The sequence below is a fragment of the Oncorhynchus kisutch genome, linkage group LG9, assembly GCF_002021735.2.
Source record: "Oncorhynchus kisutch isolate 150728-3 linkage group LG9, Okis_V2, whole genome shotgun sequence".
NCBI classification, from domain to species: domain Eukaryota; kingdom Metazoa; phylum Chordata; class Actinopteri; order Salmoniformes; family Salmonidae; genus Oncorhynchus; species Oncorhynchus kisutch.
Genome location: NC_034182.2, coordinates 25,597,408 through 25,623,339, shown reverse-complemented (window position 1 = coordinate 25,623,339; position 25,932 = coordinate 25,597,408). Strand labels below are relative to the sequence as shown.

Genomic DNA, 25,932 nt, shown 5'->3' with positions numbered 1-25,932 from the left:
AGTACAACGTAAAACACATTGAGTACAACGTAAAACACATTGAGTACAACGTAAAACACATTGAGTACAATGTCTAAACAAGAGTGGTAGAGTGTTTTAGCAACATCTAGTGTCTACTGCCGGGTGTAAAGACACCTGTAGCACGTTTAGATGCAGATTCAACTAGTCTGTTTCCTCTCTTCTCTCTGTTTTGTCTCGCTCTTTCTTTCTTTCTCTCTTTCTCTGTCTCTCTTCCCTCGGCTTTCTCTAATCTTAAAAAAAATAATCTTTCTTCTCTCTCTCTCTTTCATCCCTCTCTTCTCTAGAACATCTTCCTGGGCGAGGACATTCGTAAGCAGCTTCCAAGAGAGTCCACAGAGTTTGATGACATCAACAGCAGCTGGAAGACCATCATGGATCGACTGAACAAGGACAACAACGCCCTGAGGGGAACACACCACCCAGGCACGCACACACAAACACACACACACACACACACCACCCAGGTATGCACACGCGCACACGCACACCACCCAGGTATGCACGCACACACACATGGAAATGTGGGAGGATATTTTGTAACACACCATTGTAAGATTAGGCACAGGATCATCTATTCATGGTCTTCACATTTTGATCATGGATAGTCAATCAATCAAATGTATTTATAAAGCCCTTCTTACATCAGCCGATATCTCAAAGTCCTGGACAGAAAACCAGCCTAAAACCCCAAACAGCAAACAATGCATGTGTGGAAGCACAGTGGCTAGGAAAAAACTCCCTAGAAAGGCCAGAACCTAGGAAGAAACCTAGAGAGGAACCAGGCTATGAGGGGTGGCCAGTCCTCTCCTGACTGTGCCGGGTGGAGATTATAACAGAACATGGCCAAGATGTTCAAACGTTCATAGATGACCAGCAGGGTCAAATAATAATAATCACAGTGGTTGTAGAGGGTACAACAGGTCAGCACCTCAGGAGTAAATGTCAGTTGACTTTTCATAGCCGATCATTCAGAGTTAGAGACAGCCGGTGCGGTAGAGAGAGAGTCGAAAACAGCAGGTCTGGGACAGGTAGCACGTCTGGTGAACAGGTCAGGGTTCCATAGCCGCAGGCAGAACAGTTGAAACTGGAGCAGCAGCACGGCCAGGTGGACTGGGGACAGCAAGGAGTCATCATGTCAGGTAGTCCTGAGGCATGGTCCTAGGGCTCAGGTCCTCAGAGAGAGAGAGAGCGAGAGAGAGAGCGAGAGAGAGAGAGAGAGAGAGAGTATTTCACACAGGGCCAAACAGGCAGGATATAACCCCACCCACTTTGCCAAAGCACAGCCCACACACCACTAGAGGGATATCTTCAACCACCAACTTACCATCCTGAGACATTGCCAGAGTATAGCCCACAAAGATCTCCGCCACGGCACAACCCAAGGGGGGGCGACAACCCAGACAGGAAGATCACGTCAGTGACTCACCCCACTCAAGTGACGCACCCCTCCTAAGGACGGCATGGAAGAGCACCAGTAAGCCAGTGACTCAGCCACTGTAATAGGGTTAGAGGCAGAGAATCCCAGTGGAGAGAGGGGAACCGGCCAGGCAGAGGACAGCAAGGGCGGTTCGTTGCTCCAGAGCCTTTCCGTTCACCTTCACACCCCTGGGCCAGACTACACTCAAAGTCTCATTTGGTGTGTTAGGGCTGGGCTGGAACAAAAAACAAAAACTGCACACACACCGATGGTGTAATCCGAAACGAATGAAAGGCAACTCCCTCATATATCTCTTTCTCCTTCCCCCAGGCCTGCCGGAAAAGCTGTCTGAGATGAACAACAAGCTGGAGGAGATCCAGAAGTCTCTGGACATGTACCTGGAGACCAAGCGCCAAATCTTCCCTCGCTTCTACTTCCTGTCCAACGACGACCTGCTAGAGATCCTGGGCCAGTCCCGCCACCCCGAGGCCGTGCAGCCGCACCTCAAGAAGTGCTTCGACAACATCAAGAGCCTTCGCATGGGAAAGGTAGGCATACAGACAACGTCACGTAGGGAGAGGTACACACACACACACACACACTATCCAGGTGTCCTTGTCTGACTGTGTGTGTCTGTGTTTCTCCGTTTTAATGAGTACAGTGAAATGCCGTTCTTGCTAGCTCTAACCCCAACAATGCAGCAATCAATAACACTGTAATACTAGAAATAACAAGGTAGAACTAAAATAACAAGATATAAAAAAGAAGGAATAACAAGAACACAATAAAGTAAGTAAGTAAGTAAGTAAGCGTACTGTGTACAGGGTCAGTTCCAGTACCATATTTACAGGGATACTGGATCGATAGAGGTAGATGTGTGTAGGGGTAAGGTGACTAGGCATCAGGATATATGATAAACAAAGTAGCAGCAGTGTATATGATGATTGTGTGTGTGTGTGTGTGTGTGTGTGTGTGTGTGTGTGTGTGTGTGTGTGTGTGTGTGTGTGTGTGTGTGTGTGTGTGTGTGTGTGTGTGTGTGTGTGTGTGTGTGTGTCGTCCAGGTTGGGATCAGCAGTGCTAAGTCTGAGGCCAGCGGGATGTTCTCAGCGGAGGGAGAGTTTGTGGAGTTCAGTCACCCTGTGCTGCTGGAGGGCCCTGTGGAGGTTCCAACACTCTCACCTGCTACCTGCACACCTCAGTCTATTCTTTGACTGATACTGGCTATTCACTCAGACTTAATAACCTGAAGAGTCAGGCATTTTTTTCTGATGTCTGTCTGTGTGTGTGTGTGTGTGTAGGCCTGGCTGTGTGACGTGGAGAGGACCATGCGCTGGACATTGAAGGACTCTCTGAAGAACTGTCGCCTGGCCCTGAAGAAGATGACTGGGAAGAGAGACAAATGGGTCAAAGACTGGCCTGGACAGGTCTCTCTCTCTCTCTCTCTCTCTCTCACTGTGAATGTCAGTCATTATTGAACACTCTCGCTGTCTGTCTCTGTGCCTTCTGATGCTACAAAATGGACATCACAAAAACAAATGTCCATCTAAAATGGACACCAAAGTTTTGAACTTTGAACTTCATTGCTGTGTCCCTCCCGTCCAGATGCTGATCACAGCCAGTCAGATCCAGTGGACCGCTGACGTCACCAAGTCTCTGATCACCGGCAAGGAGAGGGCCGACAAGTCTGCCCTCAAGTCCTTGAAGAAGAAACAGGTGAGAGAGAGAGAGAGAGAGAGAGAGAAAACTGCAGCACTCTGTTATCAATAAGACATTATGAGTGGTGAAACTCTACTGCTCAATGTAGCCTCCAACAGTATGAGTGATGAGGAACCGTCCCTCCACCGAGAATTAACCAGGGCCCGTATGCACAATTACACTAGCGCCTGTTGGACTCTTTAACCTTTGACCCTTTGTCCCTGCCCGCCAGGTGTCCATGCTGCACCGTTACTCTGACGCCATCCGGGGGAACCTGTCTAAGATCCTGCGGCTGAAGATCGTTGCGCTGGTCACCGTGGAGGTGCACGACCGCGACGTCATCGACAAGCTGGCTAAGACGGGCTGCAACGACGTCAATGCCTTCGACTGGCTCTGCCAGCTCCGCCTCTACTGGGAGAAGGTGAGGAGAGGGGGAGGGAAGGAGGAGGCGAGGAGAGGGGAAGGTCAGGAAGAGGTGAGGAGAGGGGGAGGAAAGGAAGAGGTGAGGAGAGGGGGAGGTCAGGAAGAGGTGAGGAGAGGGGGAGGAAAGGAGGAGGTGAGGAGAGGGGGAGGAAAGGAAGAGGTGAGGAGAGGGGGAGGAAAGGAAGAGGTGAGGAGAGGGGGAGGAAAGGAAGAGGTGAGGAGAGGGGGAGGAAAGGAAGAGGTGAGGAGAGGGGGAGGAAAGGAAGAGCTGGGGAGAGGGGGAGGAAAGGAAGAGGTGAGGAGAGGGGGAGGGGGAGGTCAGGAAGAGGTGAGGAGAGGGGGAGGCAAGGAGGAGGTGAGGAGAGGGGGAGGAAAGGAGGAGGTGAGGAGAGGGGGAGGTCAGGAAGAGGTGAGGAGAGGGGGAGGTCAGGAAGAGGTGAGGAGAGGGGAGGTCAGGAAGAGGTGAGGAGAGGGGGAGGAAAGGAAGAGGTGAGGAGAGGGGGAGGAAAGGAAGAGGTGAGGAGAGGGGGAGGAAAGGAAGAGCTGAGGAGAAGGGGAGGTCAGGAAGAGCTGAGGAGAGGGGGAGGTCAGGAAGAGGTGAGGAGAGGGGGAGGAAAGGAGGAGGTGAGGAGAGGAGAGGGGGAGGAAAGGAAGAGGTGAGGAGAGGGGAGGAAAGGAAGAGGTGAGGAGAGGGGGAGGAAAGGAAGAGGTGAGGAGAAGGGGAGGTCAGGAAGAGCTGAGGAGAGGGGGAGGTCAGGAAGAGGTGAGGAGATGGGGAGGAAAGGAGGAGGTGAGGAGAAGGGGAGGAAAGGAAGAGGTGAGGAGAGGGGGAGGAAAGGAAGAGGTGAGGAGAGGGGGAGGAAAGGAGGAGGTGAGGAGAGGGGGAGGAAAGGAAGAGGTGAGGAGAGGGGGAGGAAAGGAAGAGGTGAGGAGAGGGGGAGGAATGGAAGAGGTGAGGAGAGGGGGAGGAAAGGAAGAGCTGAGGAGAAGGGGAGGTCAGGAAGAGCTGAGGAGAGGGGGAGGTCAGGAAGAGGTGAGGAGAGGGGGAGGCAAGGAGGAGGTGAGGAGAGGGGGAGGAAAGGAAGAGGTGAGGAGAGGGGGAGGTCAGGAAGAGGTGAGGAGAGGGGGAGGAAAGGAAGAGGTGAGGAGAGGGGGAGGAAAGGAAGAGGTGAGGAGAAGGGGAGGTCAGGAAGAGCTGAGGAGAGGGGGAGGTCAGGAAGAGGTGAGGAGAGGGGGATGTCAGGAAGAGGTGAGGAGAGGGGGAGGTGTGGAGAGTGGGAGGTCAGGAAGAGGGGGAGGAAAGGAGGAGGTGAGGAGAGGGGGAGGAAAGGAAGAGGTGAGAGAGTGGGAGGTCAGGAAGAGGGGGAGGAAAGGAAGAGGTGAGGAGAGGGGGAGGAAATGAAGAGGTGAGGAGAGGGGGAGGTCAGGAAGAGGTGAGGAGAGGGGGAGGAAAGGAGGAGGTGAGGAGAGGGGGAGGAAAGGAAGAGGTGAGGAGAGGGGGAGGAAATGAGAGTGGGAGGTCAGGAAGAGGGGGAGTAAAGGAGGAGGTGAGGAGAGGGGGAGGTCGGGAAGAGGAGAGGGGGAGGTGAGGAGAGTGGGAGGTCAGGAAGAGGGGGAGGAGAGGAGGAGCTGAGGAGGGGGAGGTCAGGAAGAGGTGAGGAGAGGGGGAGGTGAGGAGAGTGGGAGGTCAGGAAGAGGGGGAGGAAAGGAGGAGGTGAGGAGAGGGGGAGGAAAGGAAGAGGTGAGGAGAGGGGGAGGTGATGAGAGGGGGAGGAAAGGAGGGGGTGAGGAGAGGGGGAGGAAGGAGGAGGTGAGGAGAGGGTCAGGAAAGGAAGAGGTGAGGAGAGGGGGAGGAAAGGAGGAGGTGAGGAGAGGGGGAGGTCAGGAAGAGGTGAGGAGAGTGGGAGGTGAGAGGGGGAGGTCAGGAAGAGGTGAGGAGAGGGGGAGGTGAGGAGAGTGGGAGGTCAGGAAGAGGGGGAGGAAAGGAGGAGGTGAGGAGAGTTGGAGGAAAGGAAGAGGTGAGGAGGGGGGGAGGAAAGGAGGGGGTGAGGAGAGGGGGAGGAAAGGAGGAGGTGAGGAGAGGGTCTGGAAAGGAAGAGGTGAGGAGAGGGGGAGGAAAGGAGGAGGTGAGGAGAGGGGGAGGTCAGGAAGAGGTGAGGAGAGGGGGAGGTGAGGAGAGGGGAGGTCAGGAAGAGGTGAGGAGAGGGGGAGGAAAGGAGGGGTGAGGAGAGGGGGAGGAAAGGAGGAGGTGAGGAGAGGGTCAGGAAAGGAAGAGGTGAGGAGAGGGGGAGGAAATGAGAGTGGGAGGTCAGGAAGAGGGGAGTAAAGGAGGAGGTGAGGAGAGGGGGAGGTCGGGAAGAGGAGATGGGGAGGTGAGGAGAGTGGGAGGTCAGGAAGAGGGGGAGGAGAGGAGGAGCTGAGGAGGGGGAGGTCAGGAAGAGGTGAGGAGAGGGGAGGTGAGGAGAGTGGGAGGTCAGGAAGAGGGGGAGGAAAGGAAGAGGTGAGGAGAGGGGGAGGTGATGAGAGGGGGAGGAAAGGAGGGGGTGAGGAGAGGGGGAGGAAGGAGGAGGGGAGGAGAGGGTCAGGAAAGGAAGAGGTGAGGAGAGGGGGAGGAAAGGAGGAGGTGAGGAGAGGGGGAGGTCAGGAAGAGGTGAGGAGAGTGGGAGGTGAGAGGGGGAGGTCAGGAAGAGGTAAGGAGAGGGGGAGGTGAGGAGAGTGGGAGGTCAGGAAGAGGGGGAGGAAAGGAGGAGGTGAGGAGAGGGGGAGGAAAGGAAGAGGTGAGGAGAGGGGGAGGTGAGGAGAGGGGGAGGAAAGGAGGGGGGAGGTCGGGAAGAGGAGATGGTGAGGAGAGTGGGAGGTCAGGAAGAGGGGGAGGAGAGGAGGAGCTGAGGAGGGGGAGGTCAGGAAGAGGTGAGGAGAGGGGGAGGTGAGGAGAGTGGGAGGTCAGGAAGAGGGGGAGGAAAGGAAGAGGTGAGGAGAGGGGAGGTGATGAGAGGGGGAGGAAAGGAGGGGGTGAGGAGAGGGGGAGGAAGGAGGAGGTGAGGAGAGGGTCAGGAAAGGAAGAGGTGAGGAGAGGGGGAGGAAAGGAGGAGGTGAGGAGAGGGGGAGGTCAGGAAGAGGTGAGGAGAGTGGGAGGTGAGAGGGGGAGGTCAGGAAGAGGTAAGGAGAGGGGGAGGTGAGGAGAGTGGGAGGTCAGGAAGAGGGGGAGGAAAGAAGGAGGTGAGGAGAGGGGGAGGAAAGGAAGAGGTGAGGAGAGGGGGAGGTGAGGAGAGGGGGAGGAAAGGAGGGGGTGAGGAGAGGGGGAGGAAAGGAGGAGGTGAGGAGAGGGTCAGGAAAGGAAGAGGTGAGGAGAGGAGAGGGGGAGGAAAGGAGGAGGTGAGGAGAGGGGGAGGTCAGGAAGAGGTGAGGAGAGGGGGAGGTGAGGAGAGGGGGAGGTCAGGAAGAGGGGAGGAGAGGGGGAGGAAAGGAGGGGGGTGAGGAGAGGGGGAGGAAAGGAGGAGGTGAGGAGAGGGTCAGGAAAGGAAGAGGTGAGGAGAGGGGGAGGAAAGGAGGAGGTGAGGAGAGGGGGAGGTCAGGAAGAGGTGAGAAGAGGGGGGGGAATGAAGAGGTGAGGAGAGGGGGAGGAAAGGAGGAGGTGAGGAGAGAGGGAGGGAAAGAGGAGGTGAGGAGAGGGGGAGGAAAGGGGGGGGGTGGAGAGGGGGAGGTGAGGAGATGGTCAGGAAAGGAAGAGGTGAGGAGAGGGGGAGGAAAGGAGGAGGTGAGGAGAGGGGGAGGTCAGGAGGGGGTGAGGAGAGGGGGAGGAAAGGAGGAGGTGAGGAGAGGGTCAGGAAGGAAGAGGTGAGGAGAGGGGGAGGAAAGGAGGAGGTGAGGAGAGGGGGAGGAGAGGGGGGGGGAGAATGAAGAGGTGAGGAGAGGGGGAGGAAAGGAAGAGGTGAGGAGAAGGGAGGAAAGGAAGCGGTGGGGAGAGGGGGAGGAAAGGAGGAAGTGAGGAGAGGGGGAGGTCAGGAAGAGGTGAGGAGAGGGGGAGGAAAGGAGGAGGTGAGGAGAGGGGGAGGAAAGGAGGGGGTGAGGAGAGGGGGAGGAAAGGAAGAGGTGAGGAGACGGGGAGGAAAGGAAGAGGTGAGGAGAGGGGGAGGAAAGGAGGGGGTGAGGAGAGGGGGAGGAAAGGAGGGGGTGAGGAGAGGGGGAGGAAAGGAGGGGGTGAGGAGAGGGGGAGGAAAGGAAGAGGTGAGGAGAGGGGGGAGGAAAGAAAGAGGTTGGGAGAAGGGGAGGAAAGGAGGGGGTGAGGAGAGGGGAGGAAAGGAAGAGGTGAGGAGAGGGGAGGAGGAAAGGAGGAAGTGAGGAGAGGGGGAGGAAAGGAGGAAGTGAGGAGAGGGGGAGGTCAGGAAGAGGTGAGGAGAGGGGGAGGTCAGGAGAGGTAGGGAGAGGGGGAGGAAAGGAGGAGTTGAGGAGAGTGGGAGGTCAGGAAGAGAGGGAGGAAAGGAGGAGGTGAGGACAGGGGGAGGTGAGGAGAGGGGGAGGAAATGAGGAGGTGAGGAGAGGGGGAGGTCAGGAAGAGGTGAGGGGAGGTGGAGGTCAGGAGGAGAGGCGGAGGTAAGGAGAGGGGGGTAAGGAGGAGGGGGGAGGTAAGGAGGAGGTTAGGATAGGGGGAGAGAGGTGTAAGGGGCCTTCGACTGTCTCTGCCAGCTCCTCTACTGTGGGACGGTACGGAGAGGGGTGAGAGGAGGTAGAACACAAAGCAGGAAGAGGGATGGAAGTGAAGAGGTAGATCATGTTTCATTCTAAACATTTTTTTCTCTCTGTTCATAGGAAGTGGATGACTGTATCATCAGGCAGACCAACACACACTTCCAGTACAGCTATGAGTACCTGGGTAACTCTGGACGACTGGTCATCACCCCACTCACTGACAGGTAAACACTAGCATCAACCCAGGACAGATGTGGCCACATCTCGGAGTTCACACTAGCTATTCCCTGTATCAGTGGTTTTCATCCTCTCCTCGGGGATGATTCACAATTCTGCTGCAGCCTTGAACTATCTCCCCTGATTTACCCAAATTAAATCAAATGTTATTTGTCACATGCGCTGAATACAGCAGGTGTAGACCTCACTGTGAAATGCTTACTGACAAGCCCTTAACCAACAGTGCAGAGTTTTTCATTAAAGTAAAGTAAGACAATATTTGCGAAAAAGTATATAAAAATGTAACAATTAAGGCCTGGATGATTAGTTGACAAGTTGAATCAGGTGTGCTAGCTCTGGAAGAGAGCAAATATATGAAACGGCTGGGGTTTATATTATATTATAAACTGGGTGGTTTGTGTGCTTAATGCTGATTGGCTGACAGCTGTGGTATACCAGACCGTATACCATGGGTATGACAAACATGTATTTTTACTGCTCCAGTTACATTGGTAACCCGTTCATAATCGCAACAAGTCACCTCGGGGGTTTGTGCGTTGCGTCGTGCATAAGAACAGGCCTTAGCCTGTCCCTCTCTCATCTTCCAGGTGTTATATGACCCTGACCACAGCCCTCCACCTCCACCGGGGGGGCTCTCCTAAAGGCCCAGCAGGGACAGGAAGACTGAGACGGTCAAGGACCTGGGCAAGGCTATGGGCATGTACGTCATCGTGGTCAACTGCTCCGATGGAATGGACTTCAAGTCCATGGGACGTATGTACTCTGGACTGGCTCAGGTAATGGACCGTGAAGAAACAGATGCACCCTTATGTTATTAGGATGGTTTCCCAGAGCCTAGTCCTAAGACTAAGACTAGACTAAGAATCCTGTCCGTTTTAGGTGCTGCTGAGTGAAGAACTAGGCTTAATCTGTGTCTGAAAAACAGCCAGCATACTTCATCTTAGGTTTTGCATATCCATTGCAAGTCTTGAATGGGTTATGCACTTAAGTCAGTGTTGTACAGGCAACACAATCTACCTTTCAGGTAACACATAAGTTATACATAGCACTGTTGAAAATAACGCCCGGCTAAAATCATTTGTGTGTGTCTCTAGACGGGTGCGTGGGGCTGTTTTGATGAGTTTAACCGTATCAACATTGAGGTGTTGTCAGTGGTGGCTCAGCAGATCCTGTCCATTCTGTCTGCTCTGTCTGCTGGAGTCACCAGCTTCATCTTCGAAGGACGAGAGATCCGCCTGGTCTGGTCCTGTGGCATCTTCATCACCATGAACCCTGGTACAGTCATTTCACATCTGTGCATACATGAAACTATAGTATTGAGAAATGTCTCATTGATATCCATTCAGGAATGAGGATTTACATTTGAGTCATCTAGAAGATGCTCTTATCCAGAGGGACTTACAGTTAGTGCATTCATATTAAAATAGCTAGATGGGACAACCACATTTCTCAGTCATAGTAAGTACATTTTTTCCTCAATAAAGTAGCTATCAGAACTAGTAAGGGGGAAAGAGTCAAGTGTGAGTGTTAGTTCACTAAAGCCTAGCTAACTTCAAGTTAGAATCACTGTCACATTTCTAAAATGGATTTAGTGTGTGTTCGAGAGAAGGGGAAAGAGCGGGGAAGAAAGAGTGAAAGGGGAGACAGAGAGAGGGGGGATAGAGCGAGAGAGAGATCATGTGTTAAATAAGAGTTCTCTCCATCTCCAGGCTATGCCGGTCGTACAGAGCTGCCTGACAACTTGAAGTCCATGTTCAGGCCTATCTCCATGGTGGTACCAGACTCCACCCTCATCGCTGAGATCACCCTGTTCGGAGAGGGATTCAACAACTGCAAGGTAATACAAGTACAGAGGGAGGAATGGAGGGAGGGAGGAATGGAGGGAGGGAGGAATGGAGGGAGGAATGGAGGGAGGGAGGAATGGAGGGAAGGAGGAATGGAGGGAGGGAGGGAGGAATGGAGGGAAGGAGGAATGGAGGGAGGGAGGAATGGAGGGAGGGAGGAATGGAGGGAAGGAGGAATGGAGGGAGGGAGGAATGGAGGGAAGGAGGAATGGAGGGAGGGAGGAATGGAGGGAGGGAGGAATGGAGGGAAGGAGGAATGGAGGGAGGGAGGAATGGAGGGAGGGAGGAATGGAGGGAAGGAGGAATGGAGGGAGGGAGGAATGGAGGGAGGAATGGAGGGAGGGAGGAATGGAGGGAAGGAGGAATGGAGGGAGGGAGGAATGGAGGGAAGGAGGAATGGAGGGAGGGAGGAATGGAGGAAGGAGGAATGGAGGGAAGGAGGAATGGAGGGAGGGAGGAATGGAGGGAGGGAGGAAAGGAGGGAGAAATGGAGGGAGGGAGGAATGGAGGGAGGGAGGAATGGAGGACGGGAGGAATGGAGGGAGGAATGGATGGAGGGAGGGAGGGAGGAATGGAGGGAGGATTGGAGGGAGGGAGGGAGGAAAGGAGGGAGGAATGGAGGGAGTGAGGGAGGGCGGGAGGAATGGAGTGGGGGGATGGAGGGAGGGAGGGAGGAATGGAGGGGGGGTGGAGGGAGGGAGGGAGGAATGGAGGGAGGGAGGAATGGAGGGAGGAATGGAGGGAGGGAGGGAGGAATGGAGGGAGGAATGGAAGAATGGGGGAGGGAGGGAGGAATGGAAGGAGGAGTGGAGGGAGGAGGGACAGAGACCTTTATGTTCAAGGTAATAACACTACGTAAATGACAAGTGACAGGGTTTTTTCTTGAACAAAAAATTCTAGACCTTAGTGTTGCTTCTTAATGCCGGAAGAGTATTTCCTGACCATAGGGCCTAGAGTTGGTCCTGCTTAGCTCACAGGAAGCCCTGGAAAAACTCCTGGCCCTAACTATGATACTACAAGATAGTACTGTAATATCTACTATTTCACTGTGTCTGAAAAACCTACTTGCCCACTGTGTCTGTTAACTAAATGAACAAGATATTCATATTCCATATAAGTTTGTCAGTTTAATGAATTGCACTGGTGGTAGGTATATATTCAACACTGTTCGCTCGCAATGCGTGGTGGCTTCTAAAGAATATGTTGTAGAATTATCACTGGCGCGTTAATGAAATATAGACGTTTCTTTTATGTTGAGAGCGAAGCAATCATCAGATGAGATTGAGTTCCCATGGCACTGAAGGATAGATATAGATGCATATCATCAAATCAATCTGGTGGATATTGCATTTACTGTCTCCGCTACGCTGCGTCTCACAAATCTGATGTTACAGGATATGGATTTTACTTTACGTGATGATGACACACAGATATGAATTAGGAACGAGCGCACCAGTGTTTCTGCTGCATTCTTTTAGCTGTGGCGCTGTGCCACGGGAAAATATATTTTTTGAACACCTACTAGGGTTGTCAAAACGATTACAACAATTCATTGAGTTAATTGCATGGTTTTCTGTGCGATTAACTCGATGAATGCCATTTTTTGAAATTATTCCCTAAATAAAGATGTTTACATACAAATAATAACGTCGCACTATGTTGTAGGTATAACATCTTTTGATTTTTCGGGAAGAAATCAGAAAATAAACTGTATTCTAAGACAATAACAACAGATCAGCCATGTCAGAGTTCATGTAAAATATCATATAGCTATTAGATCTAGCCGAGGCTACTGATCCATGTTCTTCGACATGAACTAATGTAGCCATCCAGGCTGTATCACATCCGACCGTGATTGGGAGTGTCATAGGGCGGCTCACATTTGGCCCAGTGTTGGCCGGGGTAGGCCGTCATTCTAAATAAGAATTTGTTTTTAACTGGCTAGTAAAATAAAGGATTTTTTTAATATATATAAATATTGTCACAAGCTGCTACTTGAAGAATTGGGATCATTCGAGACCCACCACCTGGATTCGGGTTCTATGTAGCACATTTTGAAATTGTGTTTTTTACACCGGATAAAAGTAGAGACAGAGCTAGAAAATGGTACACTATATAGTATATACAAACGTATGTGGACACCCCTTCAAATGAGTGGATTTGGCTATTTCAGCCACATCCGTTGCTGACAGGTGTATAAAATTGAGCACACCGCCATGCAATCTCCATAGAGAAACATTAGCAGTAGAATGGCCCTACTGAAGAGCTCAGTGACGTTCAACGTGGCAACGTCATAGGATGCCACATTTCCAACAGTCAGTTTGTCAAATTTTTGCCCGGCTACGGCTGCCCTGGTCAACTGTAAGTGCTGTTATTGTGAAATGGAAACATCTAGGAGCAACAACGGCTTAGCCATGAAGTGGTAGGCCACACAAGCTCACAGAACGGGGCCGCCAAGTACTGAAGCGCGTAGCGCGTAAAAATTGTCTGTTCTCGGGTGCAACACTCACTACCAAGTTCCAAACTGCCTCTGGAAGCAATGTCAGCACAAGAACAGTTCGTCGGGAGCTTCATGAAATGCGTTTCCATGGCTGAGCAGCCGCACACAAGCCTAAGATCACCATACGCAATGCCAAATGTCAGCTGGAGTGGTGTAAAGCTCACCGCTATTGGACTCTGGAGTATTGGAAAGGCATTCTGTGGAGTGATGAATCGCTCTTCACTATCTGGAAGTCCGATGGACGAATCTTGGTTTGGTGGATACCAGGAGAACGCTACCTGCCCCAATGCATAGTGCCAACTGGTTCGGGCAAGGCCCCTTAGTTCCAGTGAAGGGAAATCTTAACGCTACAGCATACAATGACATTCTAGACCAGGTATTCCCAAAATGGGGTAAGTGTTTTTTTTCCTTCACATTTTTAAACAGTCTATTTATATTTTCCAACGGGTGAGTTTTCTTGTAACATTTGAGTTTTTTTTATCGCCTGAGTAGCCTCGTTTCACTGCCCAAATTCTTTTGGAACCATCTTGTCACGCCCTGACCTTAGAGATCTCTCTGTTTGGTTAAGTCAGGTTGTGACTCGGGTGGGAGTATCTATGTTTTCTATTTCTTTGTTGTTTTAGCCTCGTGTGCTTCCCAATCAGAGGCAGCTGTCCATCGTTGTCTCTGATTGGGGATCATATATAAGTTGTGATTTTCAATTTGGGTTTTGTGGGGAGCTATTTTCTGTTTAGCTGTTTTGTTTCCTGACAGAACTGTGCGCTTTCGTTTTTTCTACTTTGTTATTTTGTTGCGGTGTTCAGTTTATTAAAAATCATGAACGCCTACCACGCTGCACCTTGGTCTCATTCCCACGAGAGTCGCAACACATCTAGTGTTCAGGGAAATAACAACACAATGTCAAATACAGGTAGCCTAGTCAAATAATTAACATCCAATCACATTAACCGTTACTCTCTCGCAGGAATTGCACTAACGGTCCGTATGTAGCTAAACGTGAGCTCCCGAATGGCTAAGACAGGCAAGCCCCATACTCTATTGTGGAGGACTTAATTCTTCCTGCTGCCACGGATATGGCTGGGACAATGCTGGGGGAAAAAGTCCCAAAAAACTACACAGATAATGCCTTCATCAAACAACACTGTTTCATGACGCATCAGTGACATGGCAGGAGATGTTTTGAAACAATTACTGCTTCGCATACAAGCCAGTGAATTCTATGCGTTACAGCTGGATGAGTCAACAGATGTGGCAGGCCTGGCACAGCTCCTGGTATATATCTGTTACGTTTATGGGGCGGTCAATTAAGGAAGACATCCTCTTCTGCAAACCACTGGAAACCAGGACAACAGGAGAGGATATTTTTAAAGTACTGTGTGACGAGTTTCTCACACATCTGGCCTAACTGGGTGATGTTTTTTCTCACCTGAATGATCTGAATCTAGGATTACAGGGAATCTTCGCAACTATATTCAATTTGCGGGACAAAATTGAGGTTATGATTAAGAAGTTGGTGCTCTTCTCTGTCTGCATTAACAAGGACAACACACAGGACTTCCATCATTGTATGATTATTTGTGTGCAAATGAACTCAAGCTTACGGACAGTGTCAAATGTGATATAGCAAAGCACCTGAGTGAGTTGGGTGCGCAATTACGCAGGTTCTTTCCTGAAACAGATGGCACAAACAACTGGATTTGTTATCCCTTTCATGCCCTGAATCCAGTCCACTTGCCGATATCTGAACAAGAGAGCCTCATTGAAATTGCAACAAGCGGTTCTGTGAAAATGTTATTTAATCAGAAGCCACTGCCAGATTTCTGGATTGGGCTGCGCTCAGAATATCGACCTGTTAAGACACTGATGCCCATTGCAACCACGTACCTATGTGAGAGTGGATTCTCAGCCCTCACTTGCATGAAAACTAAATACAGCCACCGACTGCAGGTAGCTAAAGCTAACCAAATAGGTTCAATGTTAGCTAGCTAGCTAACATTAGGCTATAACTAGCATTTAAAATGACTTTCTAACAACATAAGAAAGTGTAGCTAGACTGGTATACATGATAAATGATTCTAACTCTCTGTCATGGATGCCCTGTCTTAGCCATTCGGGAGCTCACGTTTAGCTACATACGGACCGTTAGTGCTGCGAGAGAGTAACGGTTAATGTGATTGGATGTTAATATTTGACTAGGCTACCTGTATTTGACATTGTGTTGTTATTTCCCTGAACACTAGATGTGTTGCGACTCTCGTGGGAATGAGACCAAGGTGCAGCGTGGTAGGCGTTCATGATTTTTAATAAACTGAACACCGCAACAAAATAACAAAGTAGAAAAAACGAAAGCGCACAGTTCTGTCAGGAAACAAAACAGCTAAACAGAAAATAGCTCCCCACAAAACCCAAATTGAAAATCACAACTTATATATGATCCCCAATCAGAGACAACGATGGACAGCTGCCTCTGATTGGGAAGCACACGAGGCTAAAACAACAAAGAAATAGAAAACATAGATACTCCCACCCGAGTCACAACCTGACTTAACCAAACAGAGAATAAATAAGGATCTCTAAGGTCAGGGCGTGACAAGATGGTTCCAAAAGAATTTGGGCAGTGAAACGAGGCTACTCAGGCGATAAAAAAAACTCTAATGTTACAAGACAACTCACCCGTTGGAAAATATAAATAGACTGTTTAAAAATGTGAAGGAAAAAAAACTTGGCATGTCCAGCCCATCCATTATCTCAGCCAATCATGTCTAGCGGGAAGGTTCCTGTGTTTTTCCATGGCTACACCAACTAGGCTCGTAATTGAACAATTTTATTGGTGTTTACCGATGGCATACACATTTGTTATTAAGGCACATGAAAGTTCACATAATCCAGAAGGCATTTCTGCCCCAAAAAACGCATTAAAAACATGTATAATGTTCAAATGCCACTCCTGTGAAGTAGTGATGTGCGACAAATGCCTAGCTTCCTGAAAAGGGTCACATTTGCTTAATTCTTAGCTAAATGGAATGGATGTCCTGTTCTGAATAAAATCATTGTGGGAAATTAGACTTGAACCAAGAGGCATTCAGCCATGGCATTGTAAACATTCTCGTTTGGTTAGCTAGCTAATGTTAGCATAACTAGCTAGCCACTGTTATCTTGCTATCGAAAGAAACACCTGGGAATGTGTTTATGATTGAACCTCCTGTAAGTTTTCCTTCAAAATGGTTGCTCAAAGCTGTGCACATAGTGGATGTTCAAGCGCCACAAGAGTGACAGACGGCTGTACAGCGGCTGCTAGCGGCACAGACTAAGAGCGCACACGCACATTGAGTGTTGCGCTTGAAAGGGGTGCGTGTTGTGGTGTTGCGCTTCAATTTTATAAAAATAATAATAATAATCCCCCAATTTTGTGGTATCCAATTGTTTAGTAGCTACTATCTTGTCTCATCGTTACAACTCCCGTACGGGCTCGGGAGAGACGAAGGTTGAAAGTCATGCGTCCTCCGATACACAACCCAACCAAGCCGCACTGCTTCTTAACACAGCGTGCATCCAACCCGGAAGCCAGCTGCACCAATGTGTCGGAGGAAACACCGTGCACCTGGCAACCTTGGTTAGCGCGCACTGCGTCCGGCCCGTCACAGGAGTCGCTGGTGCACGATGAGTCAAGGATATCCCTACCGGCCAAGCCCTCCCAACCCAGACGACGCTGGGCCAATTGCACGTCGCCCCACGGACGCGGCCGGTTGCGACAGAGCCTGGGCGCGAACCCAGAGTCTCTGGTGGCCCTAAACCACTGCGCCACCCGGAGGAAACACCGTGCACCTGGCAACCTTGGTTAGCGCGCACTGCGCCCGGCCCGCCACAGGAGTCGCTGGTGCACGATGAGTCAAGGATATCCCTACCGGCCAAGCCATCCCAACCCGGACGACGCTGGGCCAATTGTACGTCGCCCCATGGTCGCGGCCGGTTGCGACAGAGCCTGGGCGCGAACCCAGAGTCTCTGGTGGCCCTTAACCACTGCGCCACCCGGGAGGCCCGCGCTTCAAATTTTGACCGGTAACTGTAATTAACGTGTTCACTTTTGACTGCCCTAATTTCTACTAAACAAATTTTCAATTGGTTATGCACATTGGCTTTTCCTTGCTAAATAGATCCTCTGTCCGGGTACGACACCGTTCTAAAGGACATCTCGCTCTTTGTGCCACTGTGGCAGCCAGAGACCAAAGATTTCTGCGTGCCAAAGACAGTGGCCTTGAGACACTGGAGAGACCCAGAGGTGCAGAGACAGTGTGCCAGTCACTGGTACTGAATATAAAATACAATAAATACATGTAATACATTTATTTAACTAGGCAAGTCAGTTAAGAACAAATTCTTACTTACAATGACGGCCTACCAGGGAACAGTGGGTTAACTGCCTTGTTCAGGGGCAGAACGACAGATTTTTTTTACCTCGTCAGCTCGGGGATTCGATCCAGCAACCCTTTGAATAAGTATCAACTACTGGCGTAGAACAGTTCAACTTCTTGCAATTCTACACATTTTGCCATGGGCAGAGAGAAAAACCCTGGAACACCCACACCGACACACACACACTCACACACACACACACACACACAGATACAGGAAGGAATGTGCACACACACACAAACACACGCTGCCTCGTGCTCTGAGATGAGTGTCAGTGGGATTTGGAGCGCGGCCAGGATGTTATGGGATTATCTACAGTGGGACTCCTATTGAATCGGATGAAGGCATGGAATTATGGCACACACACACACAAACACAAACACACACACACACACAGATCACTGGGACCAGAGCCGGAGCAGGATTAATGCTGACTCACAGGGGGGTTGTGTGTGTGTGTGTGTGTGTGTGTGTGTGCTTGCTTCCGCAGCGTGTGTTTAACAAGATTCAAATTCACTTCTGCACCAGAGCACCCTCCCAGTCCCACCCGCGCTTCAATAACAAACTATAACACACCCCTGAGGCTTCAAAACCAACACACACACGCCAAACTTTCACTACACATACCCATGACACCCTTTGTTAACCCCCTAGAGTCGATGTCCGCGCCTCCCGCAAATTCTTTATTAGCATAATAATAAACAATAGCCATAAATATCCACCAGTTTAAGCTAGAGATATCTTGGTTTTTATGCATTGGATGCGTCTCAAACCACTGATATCGCACTTCCACATCTGCAGTGGAAGGAGACAGAGCTGGAGTGGTGTTTGTCAGACCATGAGACCTCCCGAAAATCAGTCTTCTCCCCAAATCATGTGTAGCATCCAAACCTTTATTTATTTAACTAGGCAAGTCAGTTAAGAACAAATTCTTATTTTCAATGACGGCCTAGGAACAGTGGGTTAACTGCCTGTTCAGGGGCAGAATGACAGATTTGTACCTTGTCAGCTCGGGATTTGAACTTGCAAACTTTCGGTTACTAGTCCAACTCTCTAACCACTAGGCTACCCTGCCGCCCCACGATTTGGCCTACAAACTATTGTGACCCCTCGATGGTGTTCCCCCCACCCCCCCCGCGAGCGTCTTGGGACTCGTCTGAAGTCGGTACGGCCAACTTCTGTCTGTAGCATGTTTTATGAAATATTTTTTCATATTTATTTATAAAAATAAAATAAACAAATTAAATAGCTAAATTATCCTTGGTATGACCTTCTTAAAGAAATGCCATATAGTTTAGTAGACCCCCCCGGCTTAGACTGTTATGGGTTAACCTTTATCAAACTTCTCAAACACCCTCCCCATCCACACACAGGCACACACGCCCCAAACAGCAGTGGTGTGTGGTCTCCTGTTGGGAACTGTAATTAACTGCCAGAGAAAGAATAGGGGGTGTTAAATGAACAGCACAAATAACAGCAGATGAACAAGAGGTGGGAAAGAGGCCAGAACACAACACATCCACTCCAGCCCTGGCACAGTTTGAGGGAGGTAGAGACGGAGGGAGAGAGACCAGAACACAACACAACCACTCCAGCCCTGGCACAGAGGGAGGGAACAAGGGAGGGAGGTAGAGACGGAGGGAGAGAGACCAGAACACAACACATCCACTCCAGCCCTGGCACAGAGGGAGGGAGGTAGAGACGGAGGGAGAGAGAGAGACCAGAACACAACACATCCACTCCAGCCCTGGCACAGAGGGAGGGAACAAGGGAGGGAGGTAGAGACGGAGGGAGAGAGACCAGAACACAACACATCCACTCCAGCCCTGGCACAGAGGGAGGGAGGTAGAGACGGAGGGAGAGAGACCAGAACACAACACATCCACTCCAGCCCTGGCACAGAGGGAGGGCCAAGGGAGGGAGGTAGAGACGGAGGGAGAGAGACCAGAACACAACACATCCACTCCAGCCCTGGCACAGAGGGAGGGAGGTAGAGACGGAGGGAGAGAGACCAGAACACAACACATCCACTCCAGCCCTGGCACAGAGGGAGGGAACAAGGGAGGTAGGTAGAGGCGGAGGGAGAAAGACCAGAACACAACACATCCACTCCAGCCCTGGCACAGAGGGAGGGAACAAGGGAGGGGGGTAGAGACGGAGGGAGAGAGACCAGAACACAACACAACCACTCCAGCCCTGGCACAGAGGGAGGGAACAAGGGAGGGAGGTAGAGACGGAGGGAGAGAGACCAGAACACAACACATCCACTCCAGCCCTGGCATAGAGGGAGGGAACAAGGGAGGGAGGTAACAAGGGAGGGAGGTAGAGACGGAGGGAGAGAGACCAGAACACAACACATCCACTCCAGCCCTGGCACAGAGGGAGGGAACAAGGGAGGGAGGTAGAGACGGAGGGAGAGAGACCAGAACACAACACAACCACTCCAGCCCTGGCACAGAGGGAGGGAACAAGGGAGGGAGGTAGAGACGGAGGGAGAGAGACCAGAACACAACACATCCACTCCAGCCCTGGCATAGAGGGAGGGAACAAGGGAGGGAGGTAACAAGGGAGGGAGGTAGAGACGGAGGGAGAGAGACCAGAACACAACACATCCACTCCAGCCCTGGCACAGAGGGAGGGAACAAGGGAGGGAGGGTAGAGACGGAGGGAGAGAGACCAGAACACAACACATCCACTCCAGCCCTGGCACAGAGGGAGGGAGGTAGAGACGGAGGGAGAGAGACCAGAACACAACACATCCACTCCAGCCCTGGCACAGAGGGAGGGAACAAGGGAGGGAGGTAGAGGCGGAGGGAGAGAGACCAGAACACAACACATCCACTCCAGCCCTGGCACAGAGGGAGGGAACAAGGGAGGGAGGTAGAGACGGAGGGAGAGAGACCAGAACACAACACAACCACTCCAGCCCTGGCACAGAGGGAGGGAACAAGGGAGGGAGGTAGAGACGGAGGGAGAGGGACCAGAACACAACACAACCACTCCAGCCCTGGCACAGAGGGAGGGAACAAGGGAGGGAGGTAGAGACGGAGGGAGAGAGACCAGAACACAACACAACCACTCCAGCCCTGGCACAGAGGGAGGGAACAAGGGAGGGAGGTAGAGACGGAGGGAGAGAGACCAGAACACAACACAACACATCCACTCCATCCCTGGCACAGAGGGAGGGAACAAGGGAGGGAGGTAGAGACGGAGGGAGAGAGACCAGAACACAACACATCCACTCCAGCCCTGGCACAGAGGGAGGGAACAAGGGAGGGAGGTAGAGACGGAGGGAGAGAGACCAGAACACAACACATCCACTCCAGCCCTGGCACAGAGGGAGGGAACAAGGGAGGGAGGTAGAGACAGAGGGAGAGAGACCAGAACACAACACATCCACTCCAGCCCTGGCACAGAGGGAGGGAACAAGGGAGGGAGGTAGAGACAGAGGGAGAGAGACCAGACAACACAACACATCCACTCCAGCCCTGGCACAGAGGGAGGGAACAAGGGAGGGAGGTAGAGGCGGAGGGAGAGAGACCAGAACACAACACATCCACTCCAGCCCTGGCACAGAGGGAGGGAACAAGGGAGGGAGAGAGACGAAGGGAGGGTGAGAAGGTGGAGGATAAGGAAATATGTAGAAATGGAGGGAGGAGATACAGACCGACGGAGAGAGACAGGGACTAGAGAGAGGAAAGAAGAGAGGGAGAGGCTGTTCACGCCTGCTTTAAACCACTAACACCCCAATGCCAACCAAGCCCAATGCCAGCTGAACCCAGGCCAACATACACACATCTCAGGTCCCCTTGCCACACACACACACACACACACACACACACACACACACACACACACCTCTTCTCACTGCATGTGTGTCAAAGAGATATTGTCCCTATCCCTGATGGGGTGCTACCATCACCATCACCATCAGAGCCATGCAGAAATAACCCCTATCTGCTGGCATGGGGCTTTTTGGCCTAGGTGTTTGGCCTATTTTGGTCTGCTTTGGCCTGTTTTGAGAGTGTGGAGCGTATACTGTATTCTGTGAGCTGGAACAGACAGGAAAGAGGATTTGCTTCCCGTGAGCCCATCGTCTGCTCTGCCTTGCATGACAACGCTGTGTGTGTAGGCCTGTGCGTATGCATGTGCATTTGTGTGTGTGTGTTTGCGTAACTGTGTGCATGAGCGATTGTGTGTCACTGAAGCGCATGAAGGGAGAAGTGATGAGAACAAGCTGACATGGTAACCCAGGAGCCCTCCATACTCTCTTACACACACACACACACACACACACACACACACACACACACACACACACACACACACACACACACGCGCACTCTCACACACACTCACACTACATTACAGTAATGTACACTCACTATCTTCCTCATATGCTTACTCAAAAGCACACACAAACCCACTGACATCTTTCTCATACATACTCAAATGTTACCTCTCTACGACACACACACACACACACATACACACACACACACACACACAGCTTCCCTTGCTGAGATAGAAGACTGGAGGACAGGAGGAGCGAGACGAAGGGGTGACCATGTGATGGACGCTCCTCACACACAACACACACACACAGCCTGCTTGCCAAGAGGGGATCATGACAGCCAGTGTCTGTCAAGCTGTCTGCTGTAGGGCAGGGCATCCTCATAGCGTATTTTCTGGTCTGTCTGTCTCTCTCTAGCTGGCAGGCCAGCTAACAGACAGACATGTCTATATGACACGTTTCACATGACCAGGTTATGTGATGATACAACGCCACTAGCTAGGTGACTTTATACACTGAACAAAAATATAAACGCAACATGTAAAGTGTTGGTCCCATGTTTCATGAGCTGAAATAAAGGATCCCAGATATTTTCCAAATGCACAAAAAGCTTATTTCTCTCAAATTCTGTCCACAAATTTGTTTACATCTCTGTTAGTGAGCATTTCTCCTTTGCCAAGATAATCCATTCACCAGACAGGTGTGGCATATCAAGAAGCTGATTAAACAGCACGATAATTACACAGGTGCACCTTGTGCTGGGGACAATAAAAGCCCACACAACACAATGCCACAGATGTTTTGAGGGAGCATGCAACTGGCATGCCTACTGCAGGAATGTCCACCATAGCTTTTGCCAAATAATTGAATGTTCATTTCTCTACCAAAATCGTTTTAGAGAATTTGGCAGTGCGTCCAACCGGGCTTCACAACCGCAGAGCACATGTATTGTGTCGTGTGGGCGAAGGGTTTGTTCACAATGTTGACATCAGCAGAGTGCCCCATAGTGGTGATGGGGTTATGGTATTGGCAGGCATAAGCTACAGACAACGAACACAATTGTATTTTATAGATGGGGAATTTAAATGCATGAAAATGCTGTGACAAAATCCTGAGGCCCATTGTAAGACCATTTTTTTAAGGGTTCTGTGACCAATAGTTGCATATCTGTATTCCCAGTCATATGAAATCCATAGATTAGGGCCTAATGAATTTATTTCAATTGGCTGATCTCCTCATATGAACTCTAACTTAGTGAAAACTTGTAAATTGTTACAGTTTTATTTTGTTATGTTTGGCCAGGGTAGGCCGTCATAGTAAGTAAGAGTTTGTTCTTAACTGACTTGCCTAGTTAAATAAAGGTTAAATGAAAATATCAGAGGCCTATCCTTCACGCTATGCTCTAGGGTCATTAAGTAGTGATGGGTAGATGTGGTTACTGACTCCATTTCTCTTTCTTCTATTTCTGCCCCCCTCTATCTTCCCCTCTCCTCCTCTTCCTTTTCCTCTCTCGTTCCCATCCTATCTTTCATGCCCCCCCCCCCCCCCCCCCTGCTTCTCTCTCCAGCTGCTGGCTAAGAAGGTATTCACCCTGTACTCTCTGGCAGTGCAGCAGCTGTCGAAACAAGACCACTATGACTTTGGCTTGCGTGCCCTGACCTCGCTGCTCCGCTACGCTGGCAAGAAGAGACGTGTCTGCCCCGACGTGGCCGACGAGGAGGTACAGTGAAACGACTCACTTCAACTGACCAGGGTATACAGTAACAGCAGTGCAACTGACTGCAGAGAACTACACAGCTATACTTCTGCTCACCTTCCAGCATTGGGTTCAATTAGATGACCTGTGAGTCCATACAAATACAAGATAAAAAGTCTTAAGAGACAGAGGACAGACAGACAGACAGACAGACAGACAGGCAGGCAGGCAGGCAGGCAGGCAGGCAGACGTCAGAGAGCAAAAGAAAGATAGAAATCTCCATTTGAATCAATTGTCCAACAGCACTTTTCTGTTAATCTCCTAAATAGACCTGTAATTCAATCCATCTGACCTGTGTGTGTGTGTGTGTGTGTGTGTGTGTGTGTGTGTGTGTGTGTGTGTGTGTGTGTGTGTGTGTGTGTGTGTGTGTGTGTGTGTGTGTGTGTGTGTGTTTGAGAGATGCAGATGAGAGTTTGACACCATAAAAGTGTGCCTAGCACCTGAAGGGGTGCCTGACACGGTGATGATGTATCAAAGAGGACAAAAACTTGAAAAGGATTCATCTTTTACCTGATAGCAAAGCTTCAGTCGTTCCTCTGTACTTTTGTATAAATTCACAGTTCGTCGCATTTGTTAAGTTTCTGTTGATGTTGTAAAAGTTAATTTGGTGGTGATTGAACGAGAACCTTGTGTACAGTTGAGTCGAAGTACAGTTGTATTTAAAGTCAATTCATGTTAAAGACAGAAAACTAGACCTTGCTGTGGCTCAAACAGGATGTGATGTCACCCCCTGACCTCTTACCCCTGATCAGATCCTGCTGATGTCTATGAAAGACATGAACATCGCGAAGCTGGCCTCCGTCGACCTGCCGCTGTTCAACGGAATCATACAGGACCTTTTCCCCCGCAGTGGAGACCCCTACTATCGACTACGGAAAGGTACCTATGCACACACACACACACACACACACCTCCCCGCCATGGAAATCCCCACCGTTAGTGAAAAATAAAGTGGCTTCCCAGTTTCGTTGGAGCCTGGAAAAGCAGATGGACGTAATGCATTAACTAATGAACGAGTCTCAGAGAACTACAAGTTCTCTGCTTCAGGTAACGGACACTCACTGTGCTTTTGTCTGATGATGTGGGGGGGACACGTTAGCGGTCTGGTGAACCCGTGGTGGGACTGAGGAGTGGGGGAGTGAAACACTTCTGGAGAGCTGTCATTCCATCCACCCATCCTTCCATCTCTCTACCCCCCCCCCCCCCTCTCTCCCTCACTCTCTCTCGCTCTCTTCCTCTCTCTCCACACGCGACTGCCGTCTCTAAAATGTGCCATCTGCTTTTCACACTACCGAGACGTGAGTGAGCCAAGTTGACAAATGCCGCATCACATCTCCATAAATAATTCAGTGTGTTGAGCTGCTCCACTCTGCATGTTGTGTGTGTGTGTGTGTGGTAGGAGAGAGAGAGAGAGAGAAGAGAGAGAGAGAGAGAGAGAGAGAGAGAGAGAGAGAGAGAGAGAGAGAGAGAGAGAGAGAGAGAGAGAGAGAGAGAGAGAGAGAGAGAGAGAGAGAGAGAGAGAAAGAGAGAGAGAAAGAGAGAGAGAGAGAGAGAGAGAGAGAGAGAGAGAGAGAGAGAGCGAGGCTGATATTTATTCATCTAGCTGTTTATTTGGCCTGCTTATAAACAGTCTCTCCCAGTCCCACTGGTACAGGTGCATGAATGGGGAGGGGTTGGGAGGTTGGGGTAGAGATAAATACTCTGAAGTGTTTACATTGTTGCGTTGTAAATACACTGAATGCTTGTATTGGTCTGCGTTGTTCAGATGTATAATTCAGACCCTCTGACTGCTCTGTACCAGATGCCCCAGGGCAGACCTCAGCTAGTAACCCTGAATACTGTTTCACTAACTCTGTCTATCCGTCCCGCTGTCTCTGTATCTGCTTCTCTCTCCATCCATCCCTTCCTCTCCCCGAAGCTGCGAGAGACGATCGAGGCGGAGCTGCGGCAGGCCTGTCTGCAGGTGACCCCCTTCACCCTGACGAAGGTCATCCAGCTGTACGAGACCAAGAACTCCAGACACTCCACCATGATCGTGGGCAAGACGGGCAGCGGCAAGACGGTCACCTGGAGGACCCTGCAGAGCACCCTGACGACCATGCACCGCAAGGGAGAGCCCGGGTTCAACCTGGTCCGGGTGCGTCTTGTCTGTCTGTCTGGTCCCTCTCTCTGGTCCGTCCGTCTGTCTGGTCCCTCTCTCTGTGGTCTGTCTGTCTGTCTGGCCCCTCTCTCTGGTCTGTCTGTCTGTCTGGTCCCTCCGTCTGTGTCTGTCTGGTCCCTCCCTCTGGTCCGTCTGTCTGTCTGGTCCCTCCCTCTGGTCCGTCTGTCTGTCTGGTCCCTCTCTCTGGTCCCTCTCTCTGGTCCGTCTGTCTGTCTGGTCCCTCCCTCTGGTCCGTCTGTCTGTCTGGTCCCTCCCTCTGGTCCGTCTGTCCGTCTGGTCCCTCTCTCTGGTCCGTCTGTCCGTCTGGTTCCTCTCTCTGGTCCGTCTGTCTGTCTGATCCCTCTCTCTGGTCCGTCTGTCTGTCTGCGCCCTCTCTCTGGTCCGTCTGTCTATCTGGTCCGTCTGTCTGTCTGGTCCCTCTCTCTGGTCCGTCTGTCTGTCTGGTCCCTCTCTCTGGCCCGTCTGTCTGTCTGGTGCCTCTC

General features: G+C 50.9%; 1 protein-coding gene across 1 annotated transcript in view; it reads left to right on the top strand.

The window, feature by feature from the left end:
- dnah2 (dynein, axonemal, heavy chain 2) overlaps positions 1–25,932 on the top strand; it is a 249,711-nt gene that overhangs the window by 126,021 nt on the left and 97,758 nt on the right. The window contains 15 exon segments of the mRNA XM_031831350.1: positions 306–444; positions 1,769–1,986; positions 2,500–2,601; positions 2,737–2,862; positions 3,041–3,151; positions 3,366–3,554; positions 8,366–8,469; positions 9,070–9,140; positions 9,143–9,258; positions 9,577–9,757; positions 10,192–10,319; positions 23,101–23,253; positions 24,042–24,137; positions 24,139–24,168; positions 25,208–25,426. Of these exon segments, the coding sequence (XP_031687210.1) occupies positions 306–444; positions 1,769–1,986; positions 2,500–2,601; positions 2,737–2,862; positions 3,041–3,151; positions 3,366–3,554; positions 8,366–8,469; positions 9,070–9,140; positions 9,143–9,258; positions 9,577–9,757; positions 10,192–10,319; positions 23,101–23,253; positions 24,042–24,137; positions 24,139–24,168; positions 25,208–25,426 (1,983 nt within the window).